This window comes from Micropterus dolomieu, linkage group LG18 (genome assembly GCF_021292245.1).
Source record: "Micropterus dolomieu isolate WLL.071019.BEF.003 ecotype Adirondacks linkage group LG18, ASM2129224v1, whole genome shotgun sequence".
NCBI lineage: Eukaryota > Metazoa > Chordata > Actinopteri > Centrarchiformes > Centrarchidae > Micropterus > Micropterus dolomieu.
The window spans coordinates 22,066,478-22,086,090 of NC_060167.1; the positions used below are offsets into that span (position 1 = coordinate 22,066,478).

The 19,613-nt window shown below is 40.1% G+C and overlaps 1 protein-coding gene across 2 annotated transcripts in view; it reads left to right on the plus strand.

Annotated features, from left to right (window-relative positions):
* LOC123987349 (guanine nucleotide-binding protein G(i) subunit alpha-2-like) overlaps positions 1–19,613 on the plus strand; it is a 67,166-nt gene that overhangs the window by 5,367 nt on the left and 42,186 nt on the right. Inside the window, exon 1 of one of the 2 annotated variants that reach the window (XM_046076152.1) lies at positions 18,802–18,933. The exons of the other annotated variant lie outside the window; for it this stretch is intronic. Coding sequence (XP_045932108.1) covers positions 18,831–18,933 — 103 coding nt within the window. The 5' untranslated portion in view covers positions 18,802–18,830. Of the gene's footprint in view, positions 1–18,801; positions 18,934–19,613 lie in introns of those variants that run through there. 2 annotated transcript variants of the gene reach the window in all.

Here is a 19,613-nt window from a genome sequence, read left to right on the forward strand (position 1 = left end):
CACACACACACACACACACACACACACACTTCAGTGTTAATTGTATATAAACACATTTGCTCAGAGGCTTGACAGGCATTGCTGTTATGTAAATAGGTTACTGGATGCAAGCATGCTGCTTGTAGGGCACAGTAAAAAGGGATATCTACTTCTTGCATGAATGTATAGACATTGTTTATCTTCTAAATGTGTAGAAGTGTGCAGCACATGTGTGCAGTGAAATACACCCTCTCCCCCGCAACAACTGTCAGCTCGAAAGAGTAGAGGTGATAAATGAAGGAAAATAAAGACTGCGACGAAGAAATGCTGATCACGTCCTTAGAAGAGAAACAACTTGGTCTATTTTAGGTCTTGAAAACAACTGACATGGCAGCACTGTTCATCTCCATTGAGGATACTAGATATGTTGTTCTTTTATGACATGAGATATAAGGAGTGCACTGCAGTACACATTATAGACCCAGTTGTTGCTTTAGTGTTGTAACTCTCTTAGATTTCCATTACAAAGCTCCTGGTGGTCACTGCAGTAAAGCTGCCCGTGTAACAATGGAAGGCTAACATACTGTTCAGTGGGGCTGCAACTAACGATTCTTTTCATTGTTGATTATTTTCTCGATGAATCGTTTAGTTGTTTGGTCTGTAAAATGTCAGAAAATGGTGAAAAAATGTCGCTCATTTCCCAAAGCCCAAGATGACGTTCTCAGCTGTCCACAACCCAAAGATATCAGTTTACTGTCATGGAGAAGTAAAGAAATGAGAAAATATTCACATTTACGAAGCTGAAGTCAGAATATTTAATAGTTTACAGCTAATTGATTTATTGCTGTTCAGCCTGTTTTACCTAAAATGAAGCCGGCAGCTGTGTTTATGTTTTTCAGGCTAAGGATATATTATCGCTGTGGAGAGGGGATGTAAAGAGAAGCATGTGTAACTTTTAACACAGTGAAATTGACTGTTGTTTTTTCTCATTTGCCATTATTATGAACCAATGCTGAATGTTTTGAACCACAGACAAAAGAAAAAAACACATGACCTGAAACCAGTCATTTTCTCTTCCTCTTCTACATCTGGTCATTGCAGTGTGGGTGTGGATGCTCGCTCATTAATCAGCATTCTTTGCTAAAGACTTGGTCAGGAAGTAGAAAAATAGACTTCCAGTGAACATCCAGGCAGTTATTGGATGAAGGGGAGATGTACTGGAATAGTGGAGATTATGATATTATATATTGTTTTCTCGGCTGATACACACCGAAAACAATCTAATACTTACTGTGAAAATCATACAGATCCCAAAAAGGAGTTTGCCAATGTCGTTGTGGCATAACTACCAGTTTTTAAACACCTGCTGATGGTATCTGGGAATTGACACTTCGTTAAGCCCCGCCCCCCTTAGTTACTGTTGCTAAGTCCGTGAAACTGTCGGCGCTGCCACTGTCTATTACTGCACTCCCCAGAGAAATATTGTCAAATTTGTTGGAAAAAGCGATCTCAGAAAGAAGCAGACACTTTTGCAGTTGCATTATACATTTGGAGGTTGCGTTCAGGCTGTCAGACTGACTCAAACGGACGTGAAAAAAATGAAAGATAGAAGCCTACTGATCACACAGTACAAGGTGAACCACCGCATCCCCCGACGATTGAGACAGAAGATAACGATATGAACGATCAACACTGTTCCTGTAAAGCTGTGTACGCCTCTATTCATTATTACAAACATTAAAAAGCAGAACAGTAGGGCGTCCACATTAGGAACAATCCAAAGCCGACATTTTTGTGGATTTATTTTAGGTTTTGGAAAGAGAATAAATCATACTTCTCCTATCAACCTCTCTGCGTAGCGACTGTAGCTATTACAAGTGCCCCAGGAACAGTGTTTGACCATATCTTAGAAAAATACAGCCAAAAAAAGCTGGAAAACGACTCTTTTTGGCCAGCTGTGTATTCGGGGTGTGGTTTAGCGAAGGGTCAATTGGTACCTGTTTGTCAAACGCGAGTGATGTGCTGCCGTTCATAACAGCTGCATGAGGTGTCACAATAAGAGCTAGCACAGGCACAGAAACAACAGTGGAATACCAATAGCCAGTTTTCGATGTTGCCGTCACTCTTCTTAACTCTCCTTTACCCTGCTTTTCTGTCTCTTACGAAAACATTTAACCCATACACACACTATTCTCCCCTGTTGCATGAGCTTCATTAAAATGATTGAAATGATCACACACTTTATAGGGGATAAATCAGCATTTTTAACATTACAACACGCACAGGCCGGACTACAACTAAGATGTATGTATTTTTACTTTAAGTTATGTTATAAAAGGTGTGATCTGTTGCTGACAGCAAGCAGTCAGGTAGAAAAATTGCAGTGCAGCACCAACAAAAGCAATATTATGTAAGATGTGTGTTTTTTGTGTTATTTGGCATCCCTACTGTTTCACAGTGTAATTCACCGCACTCGTAAATAAGGACAGCGGTACACTGTATTGTTGTGATTACAATACGATTAAAAACTAGCACATAACTAACTACATAGTGCCAGACAGGCAGTGATGGTGACGTCGTTCACCATGTTTACACATCAGTGTGCCATCAAAATGATTTTGAAGCTGTTATTTTAAGATAGAAATACTACACAATGTTTTACCATTAGTCTGATAGATATAACAAGATTGTGAAATTGGAGCCTCGTTCGTGTCACAAATGGATTTTCCTGGAAGCGTTTATCTTGTCTTGCAGTTAGTATCGCATCACCTGGAACGAGGTCTGACCACAAAATCCATCAGATAGCGTCTGGTATGAAAATACTTGGAGGTTATCTTTTCAGTAATGGTCTTTTAAACGCTCAGACAGTAATGTAATTTATAACAACACCTCCTTTTGTACCATGCTTTGAGACAGTCATTTGACAGAGGTACATTAAAGGAGATGGAAATCTATATACTTCTCTAAAACACCTTTACCTTTTAAAAATATAGAATGAGCTTTTGAATGTAAACACATTCTTTTCATTGAGTACAGCTTTTCCCTTTGAGAAGTCATTTTTAAAATGTCTGTATAAATTTACATGTAGTATTGTATTTTATTTCCTTGTTGCAACGAAAGGCCACAGCCGAACACTTTGGGGTGAGATTTTAGCTCACCTAATTTTATTAGCTCGTAACCAATGTTACGCCTCTTCAAAGGCAGTTTCCTCCTGTGGGTTCCAGGAGAACAAACAGTTACCTTCATTTCTCTTAAATGCTTTAATTAGGTGACTTTCTCAAAGCTTAGCAATGCAGACGCAGTATTGATCAGAGAGAGGGGGCCTTTATCGACTCAAGCTCAGCCATCGCTACCATTTCTGAAAGCCATCAATCTAAGTTGAGCCGGGTAACCTGAGCTATAGCATGATAGGAGCTATGGTTAGGGGAGCTAAGAGAGCTGCAGACTCTCTCTGATCTGATCCTGTCAATAACTCTTTGCCAGTTGGTTATTAGAGGTGTTTGACTAGTCTGCAAAAATCTGGAAAGCTGCTCCCGTCAGGCCCAATTCCTTTTTCATTTCCTCTCATACCTCTCCAGGTTTAAGTTAAACACAGTACACAAATATGTTATGTCTTCAGAAATAACTCTGAAGACACTTTTCATATCATTCTTGTGCTAAATGAAAGAGTTAAGTTTTGCCAGCACATTTTAGCCCAAACGTAAGTCTCCAGCACGGTCACCTATTAACTGTAGATAGTCATGTTTGATGACAACACAAGGTGACATGGTCTACTGCTGGTCAGCCCATGTGGTCAGTGCTGCATAGACTTCTTCCCTCTTATTAAAGTCAATGTCTGAGTTTTAGGCGGTGTCAGGTGTAATTACAGTTGACTGATTATAGAGGCCTGGGTTTCTCTGGCGAAACTGAGTCAGACTGACCTGTCCCACAGGTATAAACGGCTCTACATCTGAGTGCCTGCTGTAGCAGCAGAGGACACTTTCACAGCTCCCCAAGAAATCTCATCTGAACATCAGCTATGCAGCAGCTGCATTGTAACTGATATTTACAACGAGCCCTATTGGCAGACATTTCTTTGAGATTTATCAAATGAGCTGCTGCCCTATGTTTTAGGGTGACTTGATCGTGTTTACTCAACAGTCTGCACCACAGTGCTGCCCAATTAGCTGTGTGACGCACTGGATAGCAGATCTGTGAGTCTGTGTGTGAAGGGGCTGAATATCCTGCAATTACAGCGAGAGCTCCGAAGATAAAGCCTGCTCCTGCAGACTGTGTGTCTCAGTGCGAGTCCACTGGGATAAGGCTGCACTATCCTCCCTGCTCTGGAAATACTGATAGCTTAGAAAATACTCCACCACCTCAATCCCTGCCTTTATACACTGCACGTATGTTTGCTTTATACCTACTTTATTCCAGCTGTTTCATAAAAACACTACAGTAGCATGTTATTGAATAATTTATGGAGGAAAGGCAGTTTGTGGTTTTTGTATGCATCTGTCTCCCGTGTGAACTGTGAGTGTGCCCTCAGAGTTTGCCCTGGTTCTGGTCACCACAGGGTGTAAAGATGTTTGACACAAGTCCAGATCACAAGACTAATTCTCAATGCACGTCCTGTACCTCTGATAATGTCTGTAGGAGGGGGAAGTAGATACTGCAGCACCAGGCCGACAGACAGCCCTCCACAGACACAGGAACTGTTGCAAAATGCAGAGCTGTCTGAGGAAGAATTTGAAGGATCAGCCAAGATAAACAATGTACAAATTAGTCTTTTTTTTTAAGAGGTCAGTTCACCCAAATTACAAAAAAAGCTCACCCATTTAATAATCCAGCCATGTAGAAATAAGTTTGGCTAAAGCTGCTGACTTTTTCAGATCCTCTCCACTGAGACTTCCAGAGTCAGCCCAGTATAATGAAGGCGACTGGCATGGCAGTACTGAAAAATTCATCCAACATCAATTTATGTAATACTGGTTATTTTGGGCACTTGGCACCCCTCACTTTCTATAAGAGCTGTTTTCTTCCAGAGATTAAAAAATGCTGAAAATTGTTAACCATCGACAAAGCGTGGTGAGGAGATGAGCGCTGTGGATTATCTGTAGTAAATGGGACATTGTTTTTGAATAGACATGCTGCGGATGAGCTTTGTAAATGTTATTTTTCAGTGGTATGAGAACCACAAACAAAGTTAGATTTACCTCCATTGTATTCTCAGTAGTGGAGATCTGTAAACCTGGGTAGTTAAAACCAAATTTATCTGCATGACTAGATAACACTAAGGGTAAGAGAGGAAATGTTTTGTTGTTATTGTTGTTTTTTGTATTTTAGATGACCTGACCTGGTCATACACATCGGTGAGTAGTTTACTTTTTTATGTTCCAGTTTCAAACCCAACTTGCTTGACATCATTCTGCTAAGTCCATTTAGTGCTCCCTGTTATGCTGCTTATTTTGCTAGAGTCCTGAAAAAACACAATTCATGCCTCAAGTTCATGACCCCTCCCCCCCACAGCATCACCAGAAGCTGAAGAAGTGCCTTTGAGTACTGGGGGTGGTCACTTTCTTTGTCTGACCATGTCATTAAATACACATACAGTAAACCATTATCTCCTCTCCACCCTCCCACAAACCATTTCCTTCTTCATGCCATAATAGGAAATGAGCTCACTTCACTTCCCCTCCATCCTCATCGTGATATCCTGTCATTTTTCTACTGCTGGGCCACTCTCGGCTTTGTGCCTACATATATACATAATAGTAGAAAAGCCTGTGAGATAAGGATGAAAGCTGAGGGTGGGCCACGGTTCATATTTAAGCAAGTGGAAGATTGAGCGTGTCTGTATGATCAGCAGAGTGGCTTCACTCATCCACAAATATCATAGCTGCCTTTGTTCACAGCGCAGCCGCGGTTTGATCCTCTCTGAGTCTTCATCTCTCCTTTGAGTACAGCTGCTGTTCGAATGTGTGCTGGAGGAAACTTGGAAGGGCGAGCAGAAAGGGGCGGCAAAAAAGACAGTTTCTGGCGGATGAGGGGGCGAGCTACATCAGTTTGAATCTTTCAAAATGTCGTCAACAGGTGGTGTGACTTTATCTGTGGCTGTGTTTTTGCACCGAGTGACTGCTGCGATTGTGAAATGGGAAAGCTGTCAGAGAGCAGGCAGCAGATTTACAGAGGAAAGGGGAGGTGTCACTCTCCCGGAGGTATCCAATAAAGGTTGAGGTCAAGGGCAACTGGACTTGGTTGAAGATACTAGAAAGATACCTCTCCCGGAGGGAAAGGCTGGAACTGCTTGCAATCTCTTCCCTTCAGTGTGCCCCTCTGCACTTGTGTGAAGTTTTCCAGCATCAGATTTGATTTTACCTGGGATCTCACGCCTGATCTGTCACGCTACTGGCTTTCAGCTGCTTGTTCTGGCTTCTGTTGGTGTTGTGTTCATTGGAGTTGTGTGCTGTGGTGAAAGTGCATCAAGTGAGGTGCCTAACATAGCTCGAGCAGCAGGGGCCCTTGTGAAGGTGATAGATGGTGGGAATAGTTTAGATGTCACACAGTAAACTGAAAATAAGGTGTTACATAATGTTTATATAAATCTCAATGAACGCAACCGAAATGAGGTTAACAGTACACATTTATTAGGTCACTAAGAGGAAACCATGCTGCATGCAGCGAGTTTATTCTAACACAGCTTCATAATATTGGTCATATGTTCACTGGATTACTACAGTAACATTCCAACCTTTTACCATGAATGTATTGAAGCACTGTGTACTGTTACACCCCTACTAGCAGTTGTAACTTGTAATCACATTTGGAACCTTTTCAGACCACATGAACAAGGACAAATTGTGTGGTACAAAAAACCCTGTTTGTTCACCTTCTAAAACCAATCAGAGCTTCCTTCTTTTGTACAAATAATGATGCTCCATGGGTACAAGCGATTTCATGGTTATCAAATAAGAATGGCACACATAGGAGAAGAAATTGAGACCAATCATCTCTTTTAGCTCATTTAATCATTCAATTTCCTCATATTCCTAAAGATCTTTAAATAAAAATCAAGGTTTGCTGTACTTTACACACACACTAACGTAAGCAATTATGTCCCATATCAAATAGATTATTATAACATTGTAAGGGCTTTCCTCCATGTCGTCCATTCTGCCTCTCACTCATTCTGAATTTCGAGCGTCATCAACTGCAAACAACGTACTGGAGCGTGCCTAGCTAACCATGATCCGGTGAGCGAGTTTCACTTACAGCTCAAAGAGGAACATCTGAAAATACCAGGAAAAAAAAAATGCACCACATCTTGTGTCCACATGTTATGTAGCTATAAGAATCTGTCTACATAGTAATCAAGTACACATTTACCTGGTTAGCCAATACATCTCTGCTAATCCTTTTATTAATAAGTTCAACAATGGATATTCACTGGAATCATACGTATGTGTCATCAATACTGCGATAACTTACATTTAGCAAAAAGAAAAACACTTGTTTTATGAGTCTGGACAGACATGAATGTAAACTGCAACTGGCTGGTTGGCAGCGGTTTTCTTTTGCTGTCGTCTTAAGATGTCTCTGTCTCTTTCCTCTCTCTCTATTACCATTTTTGATCATGGTTGTTAACTGTGTTGCAGATGGAATTGATGTCATGTCCTGTTTCAGCGCGTCACCCCCCCCCCCCATCTGTAACTTCCTTTTTCAGCGGGCTGCATGTAAAAGAGAAGTAGATGTGAGTCTTTTGTTCTCTGGTTGAGGAAACCAGCACACCCATCCTGTGTCAGCTGTCTGGTTCTGATCCTCATACCGTAGGCACGTCTGAGTCTGTGTTAAGCGTATTAGGGACATTGTTGGTCACATAAAATAAATAAATACGTAGTTTGGGGAGGAGAGTAATATTCCAAAAAGTTTTCGAGATTAATGTCGTAAATTTACAAGACAAAAACTCAGGTTTATTAATAACAAAAGATTCATTGCAGACATAAGAGAAGAGGTGGAGCTTTGAGACAGTTAGGCAGATGTGAGATACTGCAACAAAGCCACTTGAAAGCATGAGTCACATCGTGGTCAAATGTCTGCAGTTATTCCCCAATTTTTTAATGCTTTCAGTCTTTTGTAACTAACTCATAATACTGGTTGGTGAGAAAGGCTGCTAAGATGTGATGGATGTTGTTAACATCTGCATATTATCCCAAGTTTTTTCTCGTGAATTTAAGACTTTAATCTTGGAAAAGGTTTTTTCTTAGAACATTACCCCCCTCCATAATCTTTTTAATTATTTCTACTGTCGTACAAAACTCATGTGTCAATGTGTGAATTTCACAGAGCAAGTGGCAGACTTCACAGCAAGGAAAAAAGCATGAAGATTACGCTCTACACACCCCGTAATTGGCCAACAGCATGTGAGTTTAAGACATTGTTAACTGTGATACTCTGGGACGGTTACATGTAATACTCAGTCACCATTGTTATTAGTCGGTATACACCCCTCAAGCTAAGAAGGATTTTTGGAAAGAATGTGTGTAGAGCCATAAAATATGCTTGTACTTTGGCATGTTTTTCCACCACATAAAAAAAACAACTCTTAAAGCAGCACGGCACAATGGAGAAATGTGTGTGAGAACCATAGACTGTAGGTGAGAACCCATACCAAGCCCTCTCACTTAAAAAAACAAAACAAATTTCTCTGGCAACGCAATCTGAAGTGTGTGTGTGTGTGTGTTATTTAGGGCATTCGTGTGGTGTGTCATTTGGCATGTGGGAGGCAGGCTGACATTCCCTCAAATATGACACAATTAAAAAAATCCCACGTGGGGAAAAATGATTGGTAAGCGGAGAGTTTAAAATAAAAGCACACATTGAAATGCTGCCATAACCATTTACTACTTAACAGCATAGCCTCGTACATTAAGCTGTCCGTAGCTGTGACACATTAAATGTCTCTGTGATGTAAAGGTGATTTTATTATTTTTGCTTGTCAAAGCATGCTGCTCTGTCCCCTCCCCACAAAGACTCTGCATGTGGAGACAATATACAAATACAACAGTTGCTGGTGTATCTATTAAAAGCAGGTGGTCTAAGTTGGTTGTTTTTAAAAAATAAATCCATAAGAAATCAAAAGTAAAATTGTGCAATACTATATAATAACATAACGAATAAAATACAGTGTTTGTAACTAGAGCCCAAGATCACTTATTCTTCAAGTTTAAATTTTTAGGGGAATGGGGAGAAAATACTGGCTCAGCTCCTGCCTTTCATTTGCTCTCCCATTGACAGGGATTATGTCCTCCAGGAAGGCTTTAATCAGACCTACTGTCAACCTGGGAGCTGCTTTCACTTTGCTGCTGTTGGGGGGTGTGTGTGTGTGTGTGTGTGTGTGTGTGTGTGTGTGTGTGTGTGTATGTGAGGTGAATCTCACGGGAACCACAGCTCATAGTCCAGATATTTTACGATCACAGAAATATACACTACCTATGATGTGTACATTTACTGTATTTCTTTGTGCTGATAGGGGAAGGAAAGCACTTTGTGCTCATAGTGAAAATAACTTCATAAGTATCTTAAAGGGTTATCGTTAGGACTTTGATATTGATACTTATTGATACACTCATTGATACTACTCATTATAATTTGATGCAAAAAACTTAGGCTACCTAGCATTGAATGATGTGTACTATGCTAGCTGTTGACTACCGAGTATACCATAAACCAACTGGACTCCACTGTAGAGAAGGGCTGTAAATCTTGCACATTAAACTAGGTGACACCCCTGTGACATTCTGCTGTTTTTTCTTGTCATTTTGCAGTGGTGAATGCTACCCGCTAACAAAGCTGTGTCTGCTAATGCTGTCTATAGGATTATTTAGGAATATAAATAAGAAGTGCTTTAAACTGATCCTATCTGTGTCCTGAATTATTACTACAGACTTAGTTTTGTAATGACAGTGACTGTTACCTAGATTTGATGAGGTTGAGATAGTCGCATTTTTAGTTTGGCAAATCCCATGAGCATCGGAGCCAGGTGGCTGCACTGTCTCAGTGCACTGTCTCAGTGCAGCCACAGGTGCAGCAGTCGCTTTGCTAAATGTTGTATCTGTAGGTGTGTAGCACTGGGAAATTTGCTGGGGAAATTAGTTTATTGGTTCCTTTCAAACAGAGTTGGTTTCCATGAAATTATCTCACCAGTAATGTTAAACACTGTGTTAAAATGCCAACTAAAACAAGATTTGTCTCCCTCAGTTCTGATGTACCAGCATGCAGTATGTCGCTTGGATTAAGAATTTGAATATAAAACACATTATATGCTTTGGGCTGTAAATCGCTCGTAAAATGACAAACTGTACTTGAATCCTCACTTTTATCATTTTAAATTCCATTTTAATGTCAACTCTGGATATTATACGAGTTTAGTGCTTTCCACTTAAGTAACTCAAATTGCAACAACTGTGCCAATGGCTCGAGGAGTTGTGTGCCCTCCATTCCTAACACAGTTGTCGAATGTTACTGAGCCGGAGGTTAGGAAAATTAATAAGTAGAGCATATGATGGTCTCATCCACATTAATAAGAATTCCTTCCCATAGACAGAGGAGTTCATTGTGGTTCAGATGATGCTTGTGTCAGTGTAATCAAAGTAATTACACTTCGACAAACGGAAAATAAGTAATAAATTGGCAATAAAGACAAAGCCACACTTCTCCCATATGCAAACATAAACAATCACAATGGCTGACTAGTCAGGAATATCTTAGATAACTCTGAATCTAGGTATGGCCTGAAGCACACAACCCAACTGTCCCTTTTTTATGACCTTTAAACCTTTGGGGTAAGACCTGAAGGCTGTAGCTACAGTAGTTACAGAATGACTGGATAATGATATGGCACAGTGACAGGATACAGTAGAAAGGGAAAGTAGAAAGAAGTAGTGAGTGATGTCTGGATCCTTGGCTGTACTACTCTCTCCCTACCAGAGGTGGAAATTAGCTTTATCTGTTCACTTAAGTGTTGTACATAAAACACTTTTGGGGTACTGGCACTTTGCCTTTACTTCCTCTACTCCACTTTTCTTTGCTACCGATATCTGATAACTGTAGCTACTTTGTAGATTAAGATTGTACATGAATGAATATACAATAAGCTCATAAAATAGTGATACATTGCAAGAGTTAAAACTACCTTAACTGATTTACCTAAGTAAATCAATTAATATTACTTGACTCCTCCTGTTGTGACCTACAAACTTCAAATGCTGTATAAAGTAAACTATGTACACTTGTAAAGAAAAATTTAGACTGAGTAGAGTCCAGTGGTCCAGCAGAAGCAGAAGTTGTTGTCTCCTACAGATGACCCTGGGTACTGCAATGGATATTCTTACAACTCATGAGAGGCAATGTCGCTACCGCCACCTGCTAGTGTAGCTAATAAACTGCTTTCACATTTACAGATCTCTGCTTACAGATCTCTGTGGTACAGAGTGGACAAAATTCCACAAATGCGTAAAAAGGAAGTCACAGATATAACGTGACCTGCAAATTGACAGGAAATGATCTGCAAATGTGCAAAAACTGTTTTGTGTATAAAAATAGATACACAAATGCTTAAAAAACACTTTGTATGTGAAATTAAAATATGTGTGTACAGAGTAAATTTGACATATTTGCAAATTGCACTGTATTTTTGTGGATATGATTTTACACAACACAAATGTAAAAATACACGTTTTGAGTAGTGAGATATTTGTGTATATTTTTTTTTACAGATCTCTACAATACACATTGGACAAAATTCCACAAATGTGTAAAAAGGAAGTTACAAATGTAACATGACTCACAAATTGACAGAAAGCAATCTGCAAATGTACAAAAACTGTTTTGTGTGTAGAAGCCCATTTCATAGGCATTTATAAGCCCATTTCATCAACATTTTGGCAGATACCACAATTCCGCATTTTACAGTTGATTAAATTTTTATTATCAAATTCCGTGTTTCTTTCCACGTTTTCAGAATCGTGGAAATCATTGGGCCCTACATTATGTATTTGCATAGTTATTTTTAGTTGTGTAGTTTTCCTGCATGTTCCTGCAACTCTTATTGATGCTTTCTGTGTGCCAAGTGTACAAGTTGAAGTCAGTTACACTTTTTGTGCTCATGCTTATTAATATATATTAATATGCAACAAAGGCAAGTGACTCTGTTTAAGGTGTCCCTAATCTCAGTCCTCCGCTGTAAGAATTATGGAACCATAATTACCGTTCAACTCACTGGACAGATTCGCTCCTTACACTTGAATAAGGTTTAATGATTGGCTTAGTTTTGTTTGTTCAGAGCTGGAGCTCTGTATTAGGTCTTTATTGCTCTGGCACGAGTCCTTTGCTAATAAAAGCACATTTCTGTGTTTATGTTAGGTCTTCTCTCAGAAAGTTAACCTGTGCTGTGTTTGTTTGGCTGATAATGTACGTTAATGACATAGCTTATTCCCTTGGTATTTTATGAGCTTGTGAGCTGTACGTCTTAAGTGTTGATACCATTTGAGGAGGATAAGTTAAAGTCAGAGGGGCATTTGAACATAGGTTTCTTTGCCTGTAGATGTGTCTGTAGACTGAGGTATAGATTGTTTAAGGTGAGTTCTGGGAGACTTGAACAGAAAAATAGATGTGCAAAGAGGACAGGGGAGGGAGAGTAAGATTTATGGCAGGGACAAGTGAAAGAAAGAGGGGTGAGGGAGGGAAGGAAGGCATGGGTTAGTGGACTGAAAGAAAGTGCTGAAAGAAGGGGGGGCGTCTAGTTGGAGCAGAGCAGGGTGCAGCTGAGCCTCTGGCAGGGACACAGCACTGAGGGCTTTATTGTGATTTGTAATTATGTGGTTTTCTGTGGGGCCTCATCTTGGTGCGCTCCCACACTGAGGCTCTTTTTAGCCGGGGAATACTGAGTAGGAGAACACAGAGAGAGAGGGAGGGTGGGGCCGGGGTCACTGTTAACTATTTTTGTTAAAGCAAGAATGAGCAGACATGGCTGGAGCTCCAATGGCGTGGTGAACTGCAGCCATGCAAGAAGCAGTGACTCAGAAATGGGTCAGGTTTATATTTAAATCAAGACAACTTTACTTTTTCTCGCCATTTCCTTTGTGGATCAACATGTGTGTGGTTAGTGAGATGTTCGTAGTGCACAACTGCACATTTGTACAATCATTGAAAAAAGTAGCAAGAAGTCAACAATTGAGAAATGTGCTTAACTAGACAAGCTGGGTATAAACGATTGGCATGTATTTGTTTAGTAACTGAAAACCACGGCTGATTATATAAGAGGGAAATTAACAGCTATGGGTAAAAATGAGGCCATACATACTCATGAACAGCTGGCTGACACAGTGTCATTTATTTTAACAACCCACTGACACAGTAAAATTGGAGTAGGGCTTCACAGTTCATTGACATATTATCAAAATCGAAATATGGCCACTTGCAATTTTCCAAATTGCAGAAACGGCAATTTTTTAAAGGTGAAATGTGTGGCAAAACAGCATTATGATTAAGTACTGTAGCACTGCAGAGATTCCCCGGCCTACAAATCTCCAGATGAAAGAAAACATGTTTGTTTGGTACAGACTCCAACAAATGCCACAACATCATGATTTTGATACTTTTTTCCGTGAAAATGAAAATTGCGATGAGAAACTTGATCATCAGTCATTTTTTAATCTTAGATCTAGGCCAAGACCATTAATTGTTTCCCAGAGGGCTGAATACTCTATATGTGCCTGCACCATAGCAGTGTGAGATAAAACACAAGTCACTGTAAAATAGTGGTGGGCAGATGTTTTTATGCAAATATCTTCATTCATGTGTTTTTTGTTTGATTGATTTTTTTGTGTGTTTTTTCATGACTGGTAGTGGTCTGGAGTGGCTCAGCTGAGACCTGAATCTTTATTCCTGGCAGCCTCTGGAGACTGAGAAATAATCCTTTTTTATATAGATTTGAAAGAAAGGACTAATGGGCTGCAGGGAGTGGAACAAACTTAAAAATAAAAAACAAACAAAGATGAAAAGGAGAAGGGACATCACAAATGTGGGTGTCTTCTAACTGAACATGAATAGAAATGAAGGGGATGATGGACAGGACAGTAAAGGAAGGAGAGCAGAGGTGATGACAAAGTGCTGGAGTGTTGGATCGCCGTGCTGAATGTTTTGAATGTCAGTGGCTAAGCTGCATTTATGTTGAAGAGAGTGGACAGCTGCACAGAGAGGAGTTTGAACGCAGGGCAGGAGGAGTACAGCTTCATCGGAAGCCTCTCCCCTGTGTTTTGCCCGCATGCCACTTTAATTGTAGTCCCGGCAGAGCCAGACATTTATTACTAGAGGCTGAATATCTGAAATAGCCTGTGAAGTTTGTTGTGATTTGTTTTATATTGATCTGAGTTTGGTGGAAAGGCTGAATGTTTTCAGCAGTAAATCTTTTGTGTTCTGTTCATAGTTTGCTAGTTTTAAGTCTAACATGCTGTGTATAGACATTGACTTAGAGCCTTTCTGTGTGTCTGCTTATCGATCTGTCTTCTCTTGAGTGTGCCCTTAAAGCAAGGCTGAGCCAAAGGCACAAGTCCATGCATTGACTCAAACTTGCCAACAAAGGTTGCCGTTTGCAGCAGGTTGATTTCCTGTTTTTCTGCTTTCTTTTTTTTTGCCTCTGTGAAACAACTACATGCATTTAGGCCTGTAACTGAAATATCAGATCAGATTCAAGAGATAAGTGGAGGTTAAATGTGCCCTCGGAGTTGCCGGTGCATGTTTTGGTTCCATTTGACTCAGTTTTCTTAGAGTCACACATTGTCACATAATCTGTTACAGTAGATCCCTATTCTTTAGCGATTTCAATTGTAGTCTGAGGCCCGTGGTGAAAAATGGCCTGCCCTTTCCACTCCAGTTTGATTAAAGACTGTGGGGAGATGAGGCATGGACACAATGGAGGATTCTGGGCTGCAGCAACTTGAGGGAGGGCCTCTGCTTTCTCTAGGGTACCCTAAATACAGCTTTTCCCATCTTTACAGGAGAACTGTTTTGTTAACATTGTCACTTCTCAATTACAGCCCCGCTCAGCTCAAGGACATGTGTAATCCAAGCTTTGCTTATAAACATTTTTTTTCAGTTTCATGTTGTGGTTGAGGAGCAAAGACTAAAGGTAGTTTGCATCGACAGTCTGTAAGGCGCAAGACCAGTGCTTGTTATGTGCAAGTTAAAATGGTTGTCTTCAGTTTCAATGTTTTTTTTTAGTTAATTTTGCGGATATAAAATGATCCAGATTTCCTGTGAAGTTATTGAGATAGTTTCCTGGGTGAGTGGTGATGTTTTAATTTCCTTAAAGAGAGGAAGTAACAGACATCAACCAGGGCAAACTGTGTGTATGTGAGAGAAAGAGAGAGAGAGTGTATGAATACAGGTATATGGAACAGGAAGGGCAGGGCGAGGGCTGTGCAGCGTGTTTCCTGTGAGGCAGGAAGAGAGCAGGGTCGGACCACAGAGTTACTGCTCTGAGCTGCTGCTGCTGCTGCCAAAATCCAAAATAAACTTACCCTTCCCTCTGATTTCGTACTTTACTCGGATTACTACTATTCAGTCAGCAATGATGACACAGGGAGAAAATGACAGACTGTTTGTTTTTTTTTTTACACAGACAATACAGTTACCACTTACACAGACAACCCCTTGTGGCTGTTGTCTACAAGAAGTCTTATATCATTCTGTCTTTTTTTTTTTTCTCCTCAGGCCATTACAGATTTTTTTAATTGCAAAGGAAACACACAGCTGCCTGGTCTCTACAATTGAAAACACAGTGTTCAGGTGGCTCTTGCCACAGAACGTTCCTGAAGGTCAATGTGCTATAGAAAAGAGCTATTAGTATTAGTAATGCAGTGTGAGGGAGGACAGGAACCTGACATTAGTCTGAGGATCAAACCTTGACCTTTCACATTAAAAGAGGAGAAAGAGCATAGAGATGGATGACTCAGCTGTTTGACTCTGCTCTGTTTATGCTGAATGAAGTACTGGATGAGATATGTGCTCTGCTGCTCCTTTCCTTTTTTGTTTCATAGTCACATGTGAACACACATTTACACACACTCATTAGCGCAGATGGGAGTGTGCTGGATGATGAGGCTTCATACTGTATTGTTCTTTTAATTTAATTGTAGTCATATACTGTTGTACCTGCCTGCATGGACACAAGCATTAAATAAGCTGTGTATCCTAATATTCTGTTACAAGAAATTCACACAAGACACCAAGCACAAGTTAAGACACCAACTCGTCATTTATAAACCCACCTGTAGACACCCAACATTATTACAGACTTGTGTAATGTTCTTTTATACCAAGTTTGTCTCATTTCCCTTTTTGAAAGTGTGACGCACTGGTAAGGAAAAAAACATTGTCATGTGATACATGCATTTTTGTTGCAAGTTATCTAATTATTTAATTTTCTGTAGGCATTGAGAAAGCCCATAGCAAACAACAGACTTCTCACAAAGGTTTAAAGTTAAGGAAATGTGGCACCTCAGAAGTGACCTACTGAACCTAGAGGTATAATTTCTTTAACAGGAAAATGAAATCATGAATTTCAGCAAGTTGGCTGCCTTATAATTCTTTTGTCAGGAAATGTGTCTAACCTTCAGTACTTTCACTGGTCTTAAATAAATGACCTTGTGGCCTTTACAGAAACCTTTTTACACCAAAGAGGGCCTAACAGAACAGTGTTTATCCAAGGTATATTAACAGCCCCCCATATAGTATATTTGGTTACCCATTTTAGCATTTCACAGAGAAACACAGAAAGAGTTGTTACAGAGACAGTTATTATCTACACGGTGGACATTGTACAAGCACGGAGCAAGTAAAGCGACACACCAGTACAGTATCATTTATTAGCTACCAAGTTGGTTTCATTTTCATAGGCTATGTCGTTAACAGGCATCCTCCACACGCGGCGCACCTGCTGCTGTAAATGCTGGTGGAAAAATCGAGAAGACGAGTTCTGTGACTTTTAGGCAACGTACTACTGATGTAGAAAGTCAGCAGAGCCGTCACATACGTGTAGAGATAAACAGAAAGGGGCGGGGCATGGCGCTTTGTTTGAAGCAGAGGTGTGTGAGTGTGGGGGGGGGGGAAAGAGAATTTAAGCGAAAGTACACTACACTGTACATTTACTGCTAAACAACTGATGTGTCGGTAGCTGCCGCGGTGTCATTGGGTCGTCCAGCAGAAATCTATGGAAGAGGGCACTTATTCCCTATCTACTCATAATTCTTTGGGCTATAATAGGTAGTAGGCTAATTGCATATTAGACACACATCATTGTAGGCCAGACAGTGTCATACATGCTACAGTGGCTTCTATCACAGTAGCACAGCTTTTACATTGTTTTTTTTCTTTTACACAAATAATGCTGAATATTGGTGAAAAGTCAGGAAGGTATGAAAAATAACACTGCCAAAGCCTAGACCATATATTGATATATTTAAGCCTGGATGAAAAAAACAATTTGTTTGAGTGCATCTTGGGATAGATACAGTGAAACTTTTTTAGTATTCTTTTAAACTGAAGACAACTGAGTAAACTGCCTAAAGTTATAGAAAAAGTGGCATGACAGAACCAGCACTCTAAGAAAGTGTAAATCCCTGACAACCATAGAGAGAGCAGAAAACATCACCTTCTTCTTCTGGGAAGGTCTGCTGTTCGTTTCCAGCAGAGAGAAAGAAAGATAAACAAACCATTTGCAGCTGAGCAGTGCAGTGAAAATGCTGATCAGAGTTAGAACTATGGAGAAAATATGCGCTTTGAAAAAAACAAAACAGAAGTAATTTATTATCCTTCCTCTACTCTAGAATCAGCAGAAACTCATTATTTGGTGATGTGTTCATGTCAGGACATGAGATTTAAAGACAGGTGGGTTTACTCTGACCCACTTTCGCTTTAAAGCTTTCCTCATAAGCTTTGACTCCTATTTGGAAAGGCAATGAACCCTATATCGAAACTCACCTTTTTTTGGCATGTTTCCGCTTCATTGAAAATCCAGAAGGCATATGACTGACTTGTAAATTCATTAAGTACAAACAAGAAATGTAATTGAACGCAAGTTGTTTTATAGCAGATGTTGAACTGTAATTTGTGTGTTACACTATGACACACTATATAACCCCTGCAAATACTGCTGCAGAATAAAACTGAAATTGTAATTTTGATTCATATCTCTTTGTACAGTTCCATTGTCATGTAACAACGATTGTGCTGTATTTGATCAGCAGGAAGCTCCTCGGCAAGACACTTAACCCCAAGAGCAAAACACTTAACCCCTGATTTCTCCACTAGTGCTACCCAGTGGCCATTAGATCAGACTGTAGTTGTACTGGACAGCTTCCAGTGTGCATGTGCAGCAGGATGTTCCCGGAAAAACAGCATTCATGCTCAGTGAATCTACCCTGGATAAATAAGAGTCCAAAAAAGGAGAAAAAGTCAACAGTTACATGCACTCAGCAAAGAGACTTATCTCCACCTTTTCTTTCTGCCATGTCCTGGATGAAGCCAGAGGGCCCTGTTGCTGGGCTGGTGTTGTTAAGGAAATGTTTTCATTGTTGAAAGTCAACTCTGAGGCTGTAACTGTGTTAATGAATTAATCTACTTTGTCTGGTCACCCTTGACCCGGTGTTTGATGTCTTGTGCATGTTGGCCTCAATGAACTGTAATTGTTAACGTGTGGAAAGGACTGAGTAGCTTAGGGTTTCAGCTCTCTGGTTACTATGGCGATTATCACTGGAGCAGAGTGTGTTTTGAAAGCAAACAGGTCTGTTTTGGCACTATAACTGGCTGGGAGGATGTCACTGACAGCAGTGAAGGTGACTGCGTGCGCCTGCATGTCAGTTTTCTTGGGTTGTATTTTTCCTAGTTTTGTCCATCACTCTGATGATGATAATGCAGGTATGTGGCATAAGTTATGGTGTTTTATTGATGATGATGACTTAGTTTTAAAATTTATTTCTCAAACTTGGCGGACTGTCACTTAACACATTTACTAGATTCCATAAGGACCATAAGGACACATTTCCATTTGTCCCATTAGAGTGGAATAGAAGTGCAAATGAACATTAACTGTATGCTATGGCTGAGCTAATCAGATACCAGTCAAATGATCTCAACGTTCTTTACTAGCCCTTCCATTCCTATGGGGAAAACAAAAACTTCCTTGTACATGTTATAGCATGTGTGTGCCAAAAGGTTTGTTTCCATCCCAGCTACCTTTTTTTTCTCTGCAGCATGAGTAGCTGTTGTCACTGTAGAGTCCTGTCAATAACTGTTACTTTGATGTTAAGGTTCAGGAATCAAAGTGCCGCTGCCGTCCCTATCAGAGCTAGCGAGCCACACTGTGTGACTATTTAGCGAAAGAGTGGACAAAACGATTTCACAGGTGTCCAGAGCCATTTTGATCATAAACTTGGTAACTGAATGTTATAAGGAGTTAGTTAGCATGCAAAGAGTGCATCTGTGTGGAACATAACATTACTAACATCAATTTAGAGAACTATGTTTATACCATAACCTCACATTAACCATGAAAGATCACAACAATAAACCTCATAAGTAGCGTTACATGTATATTG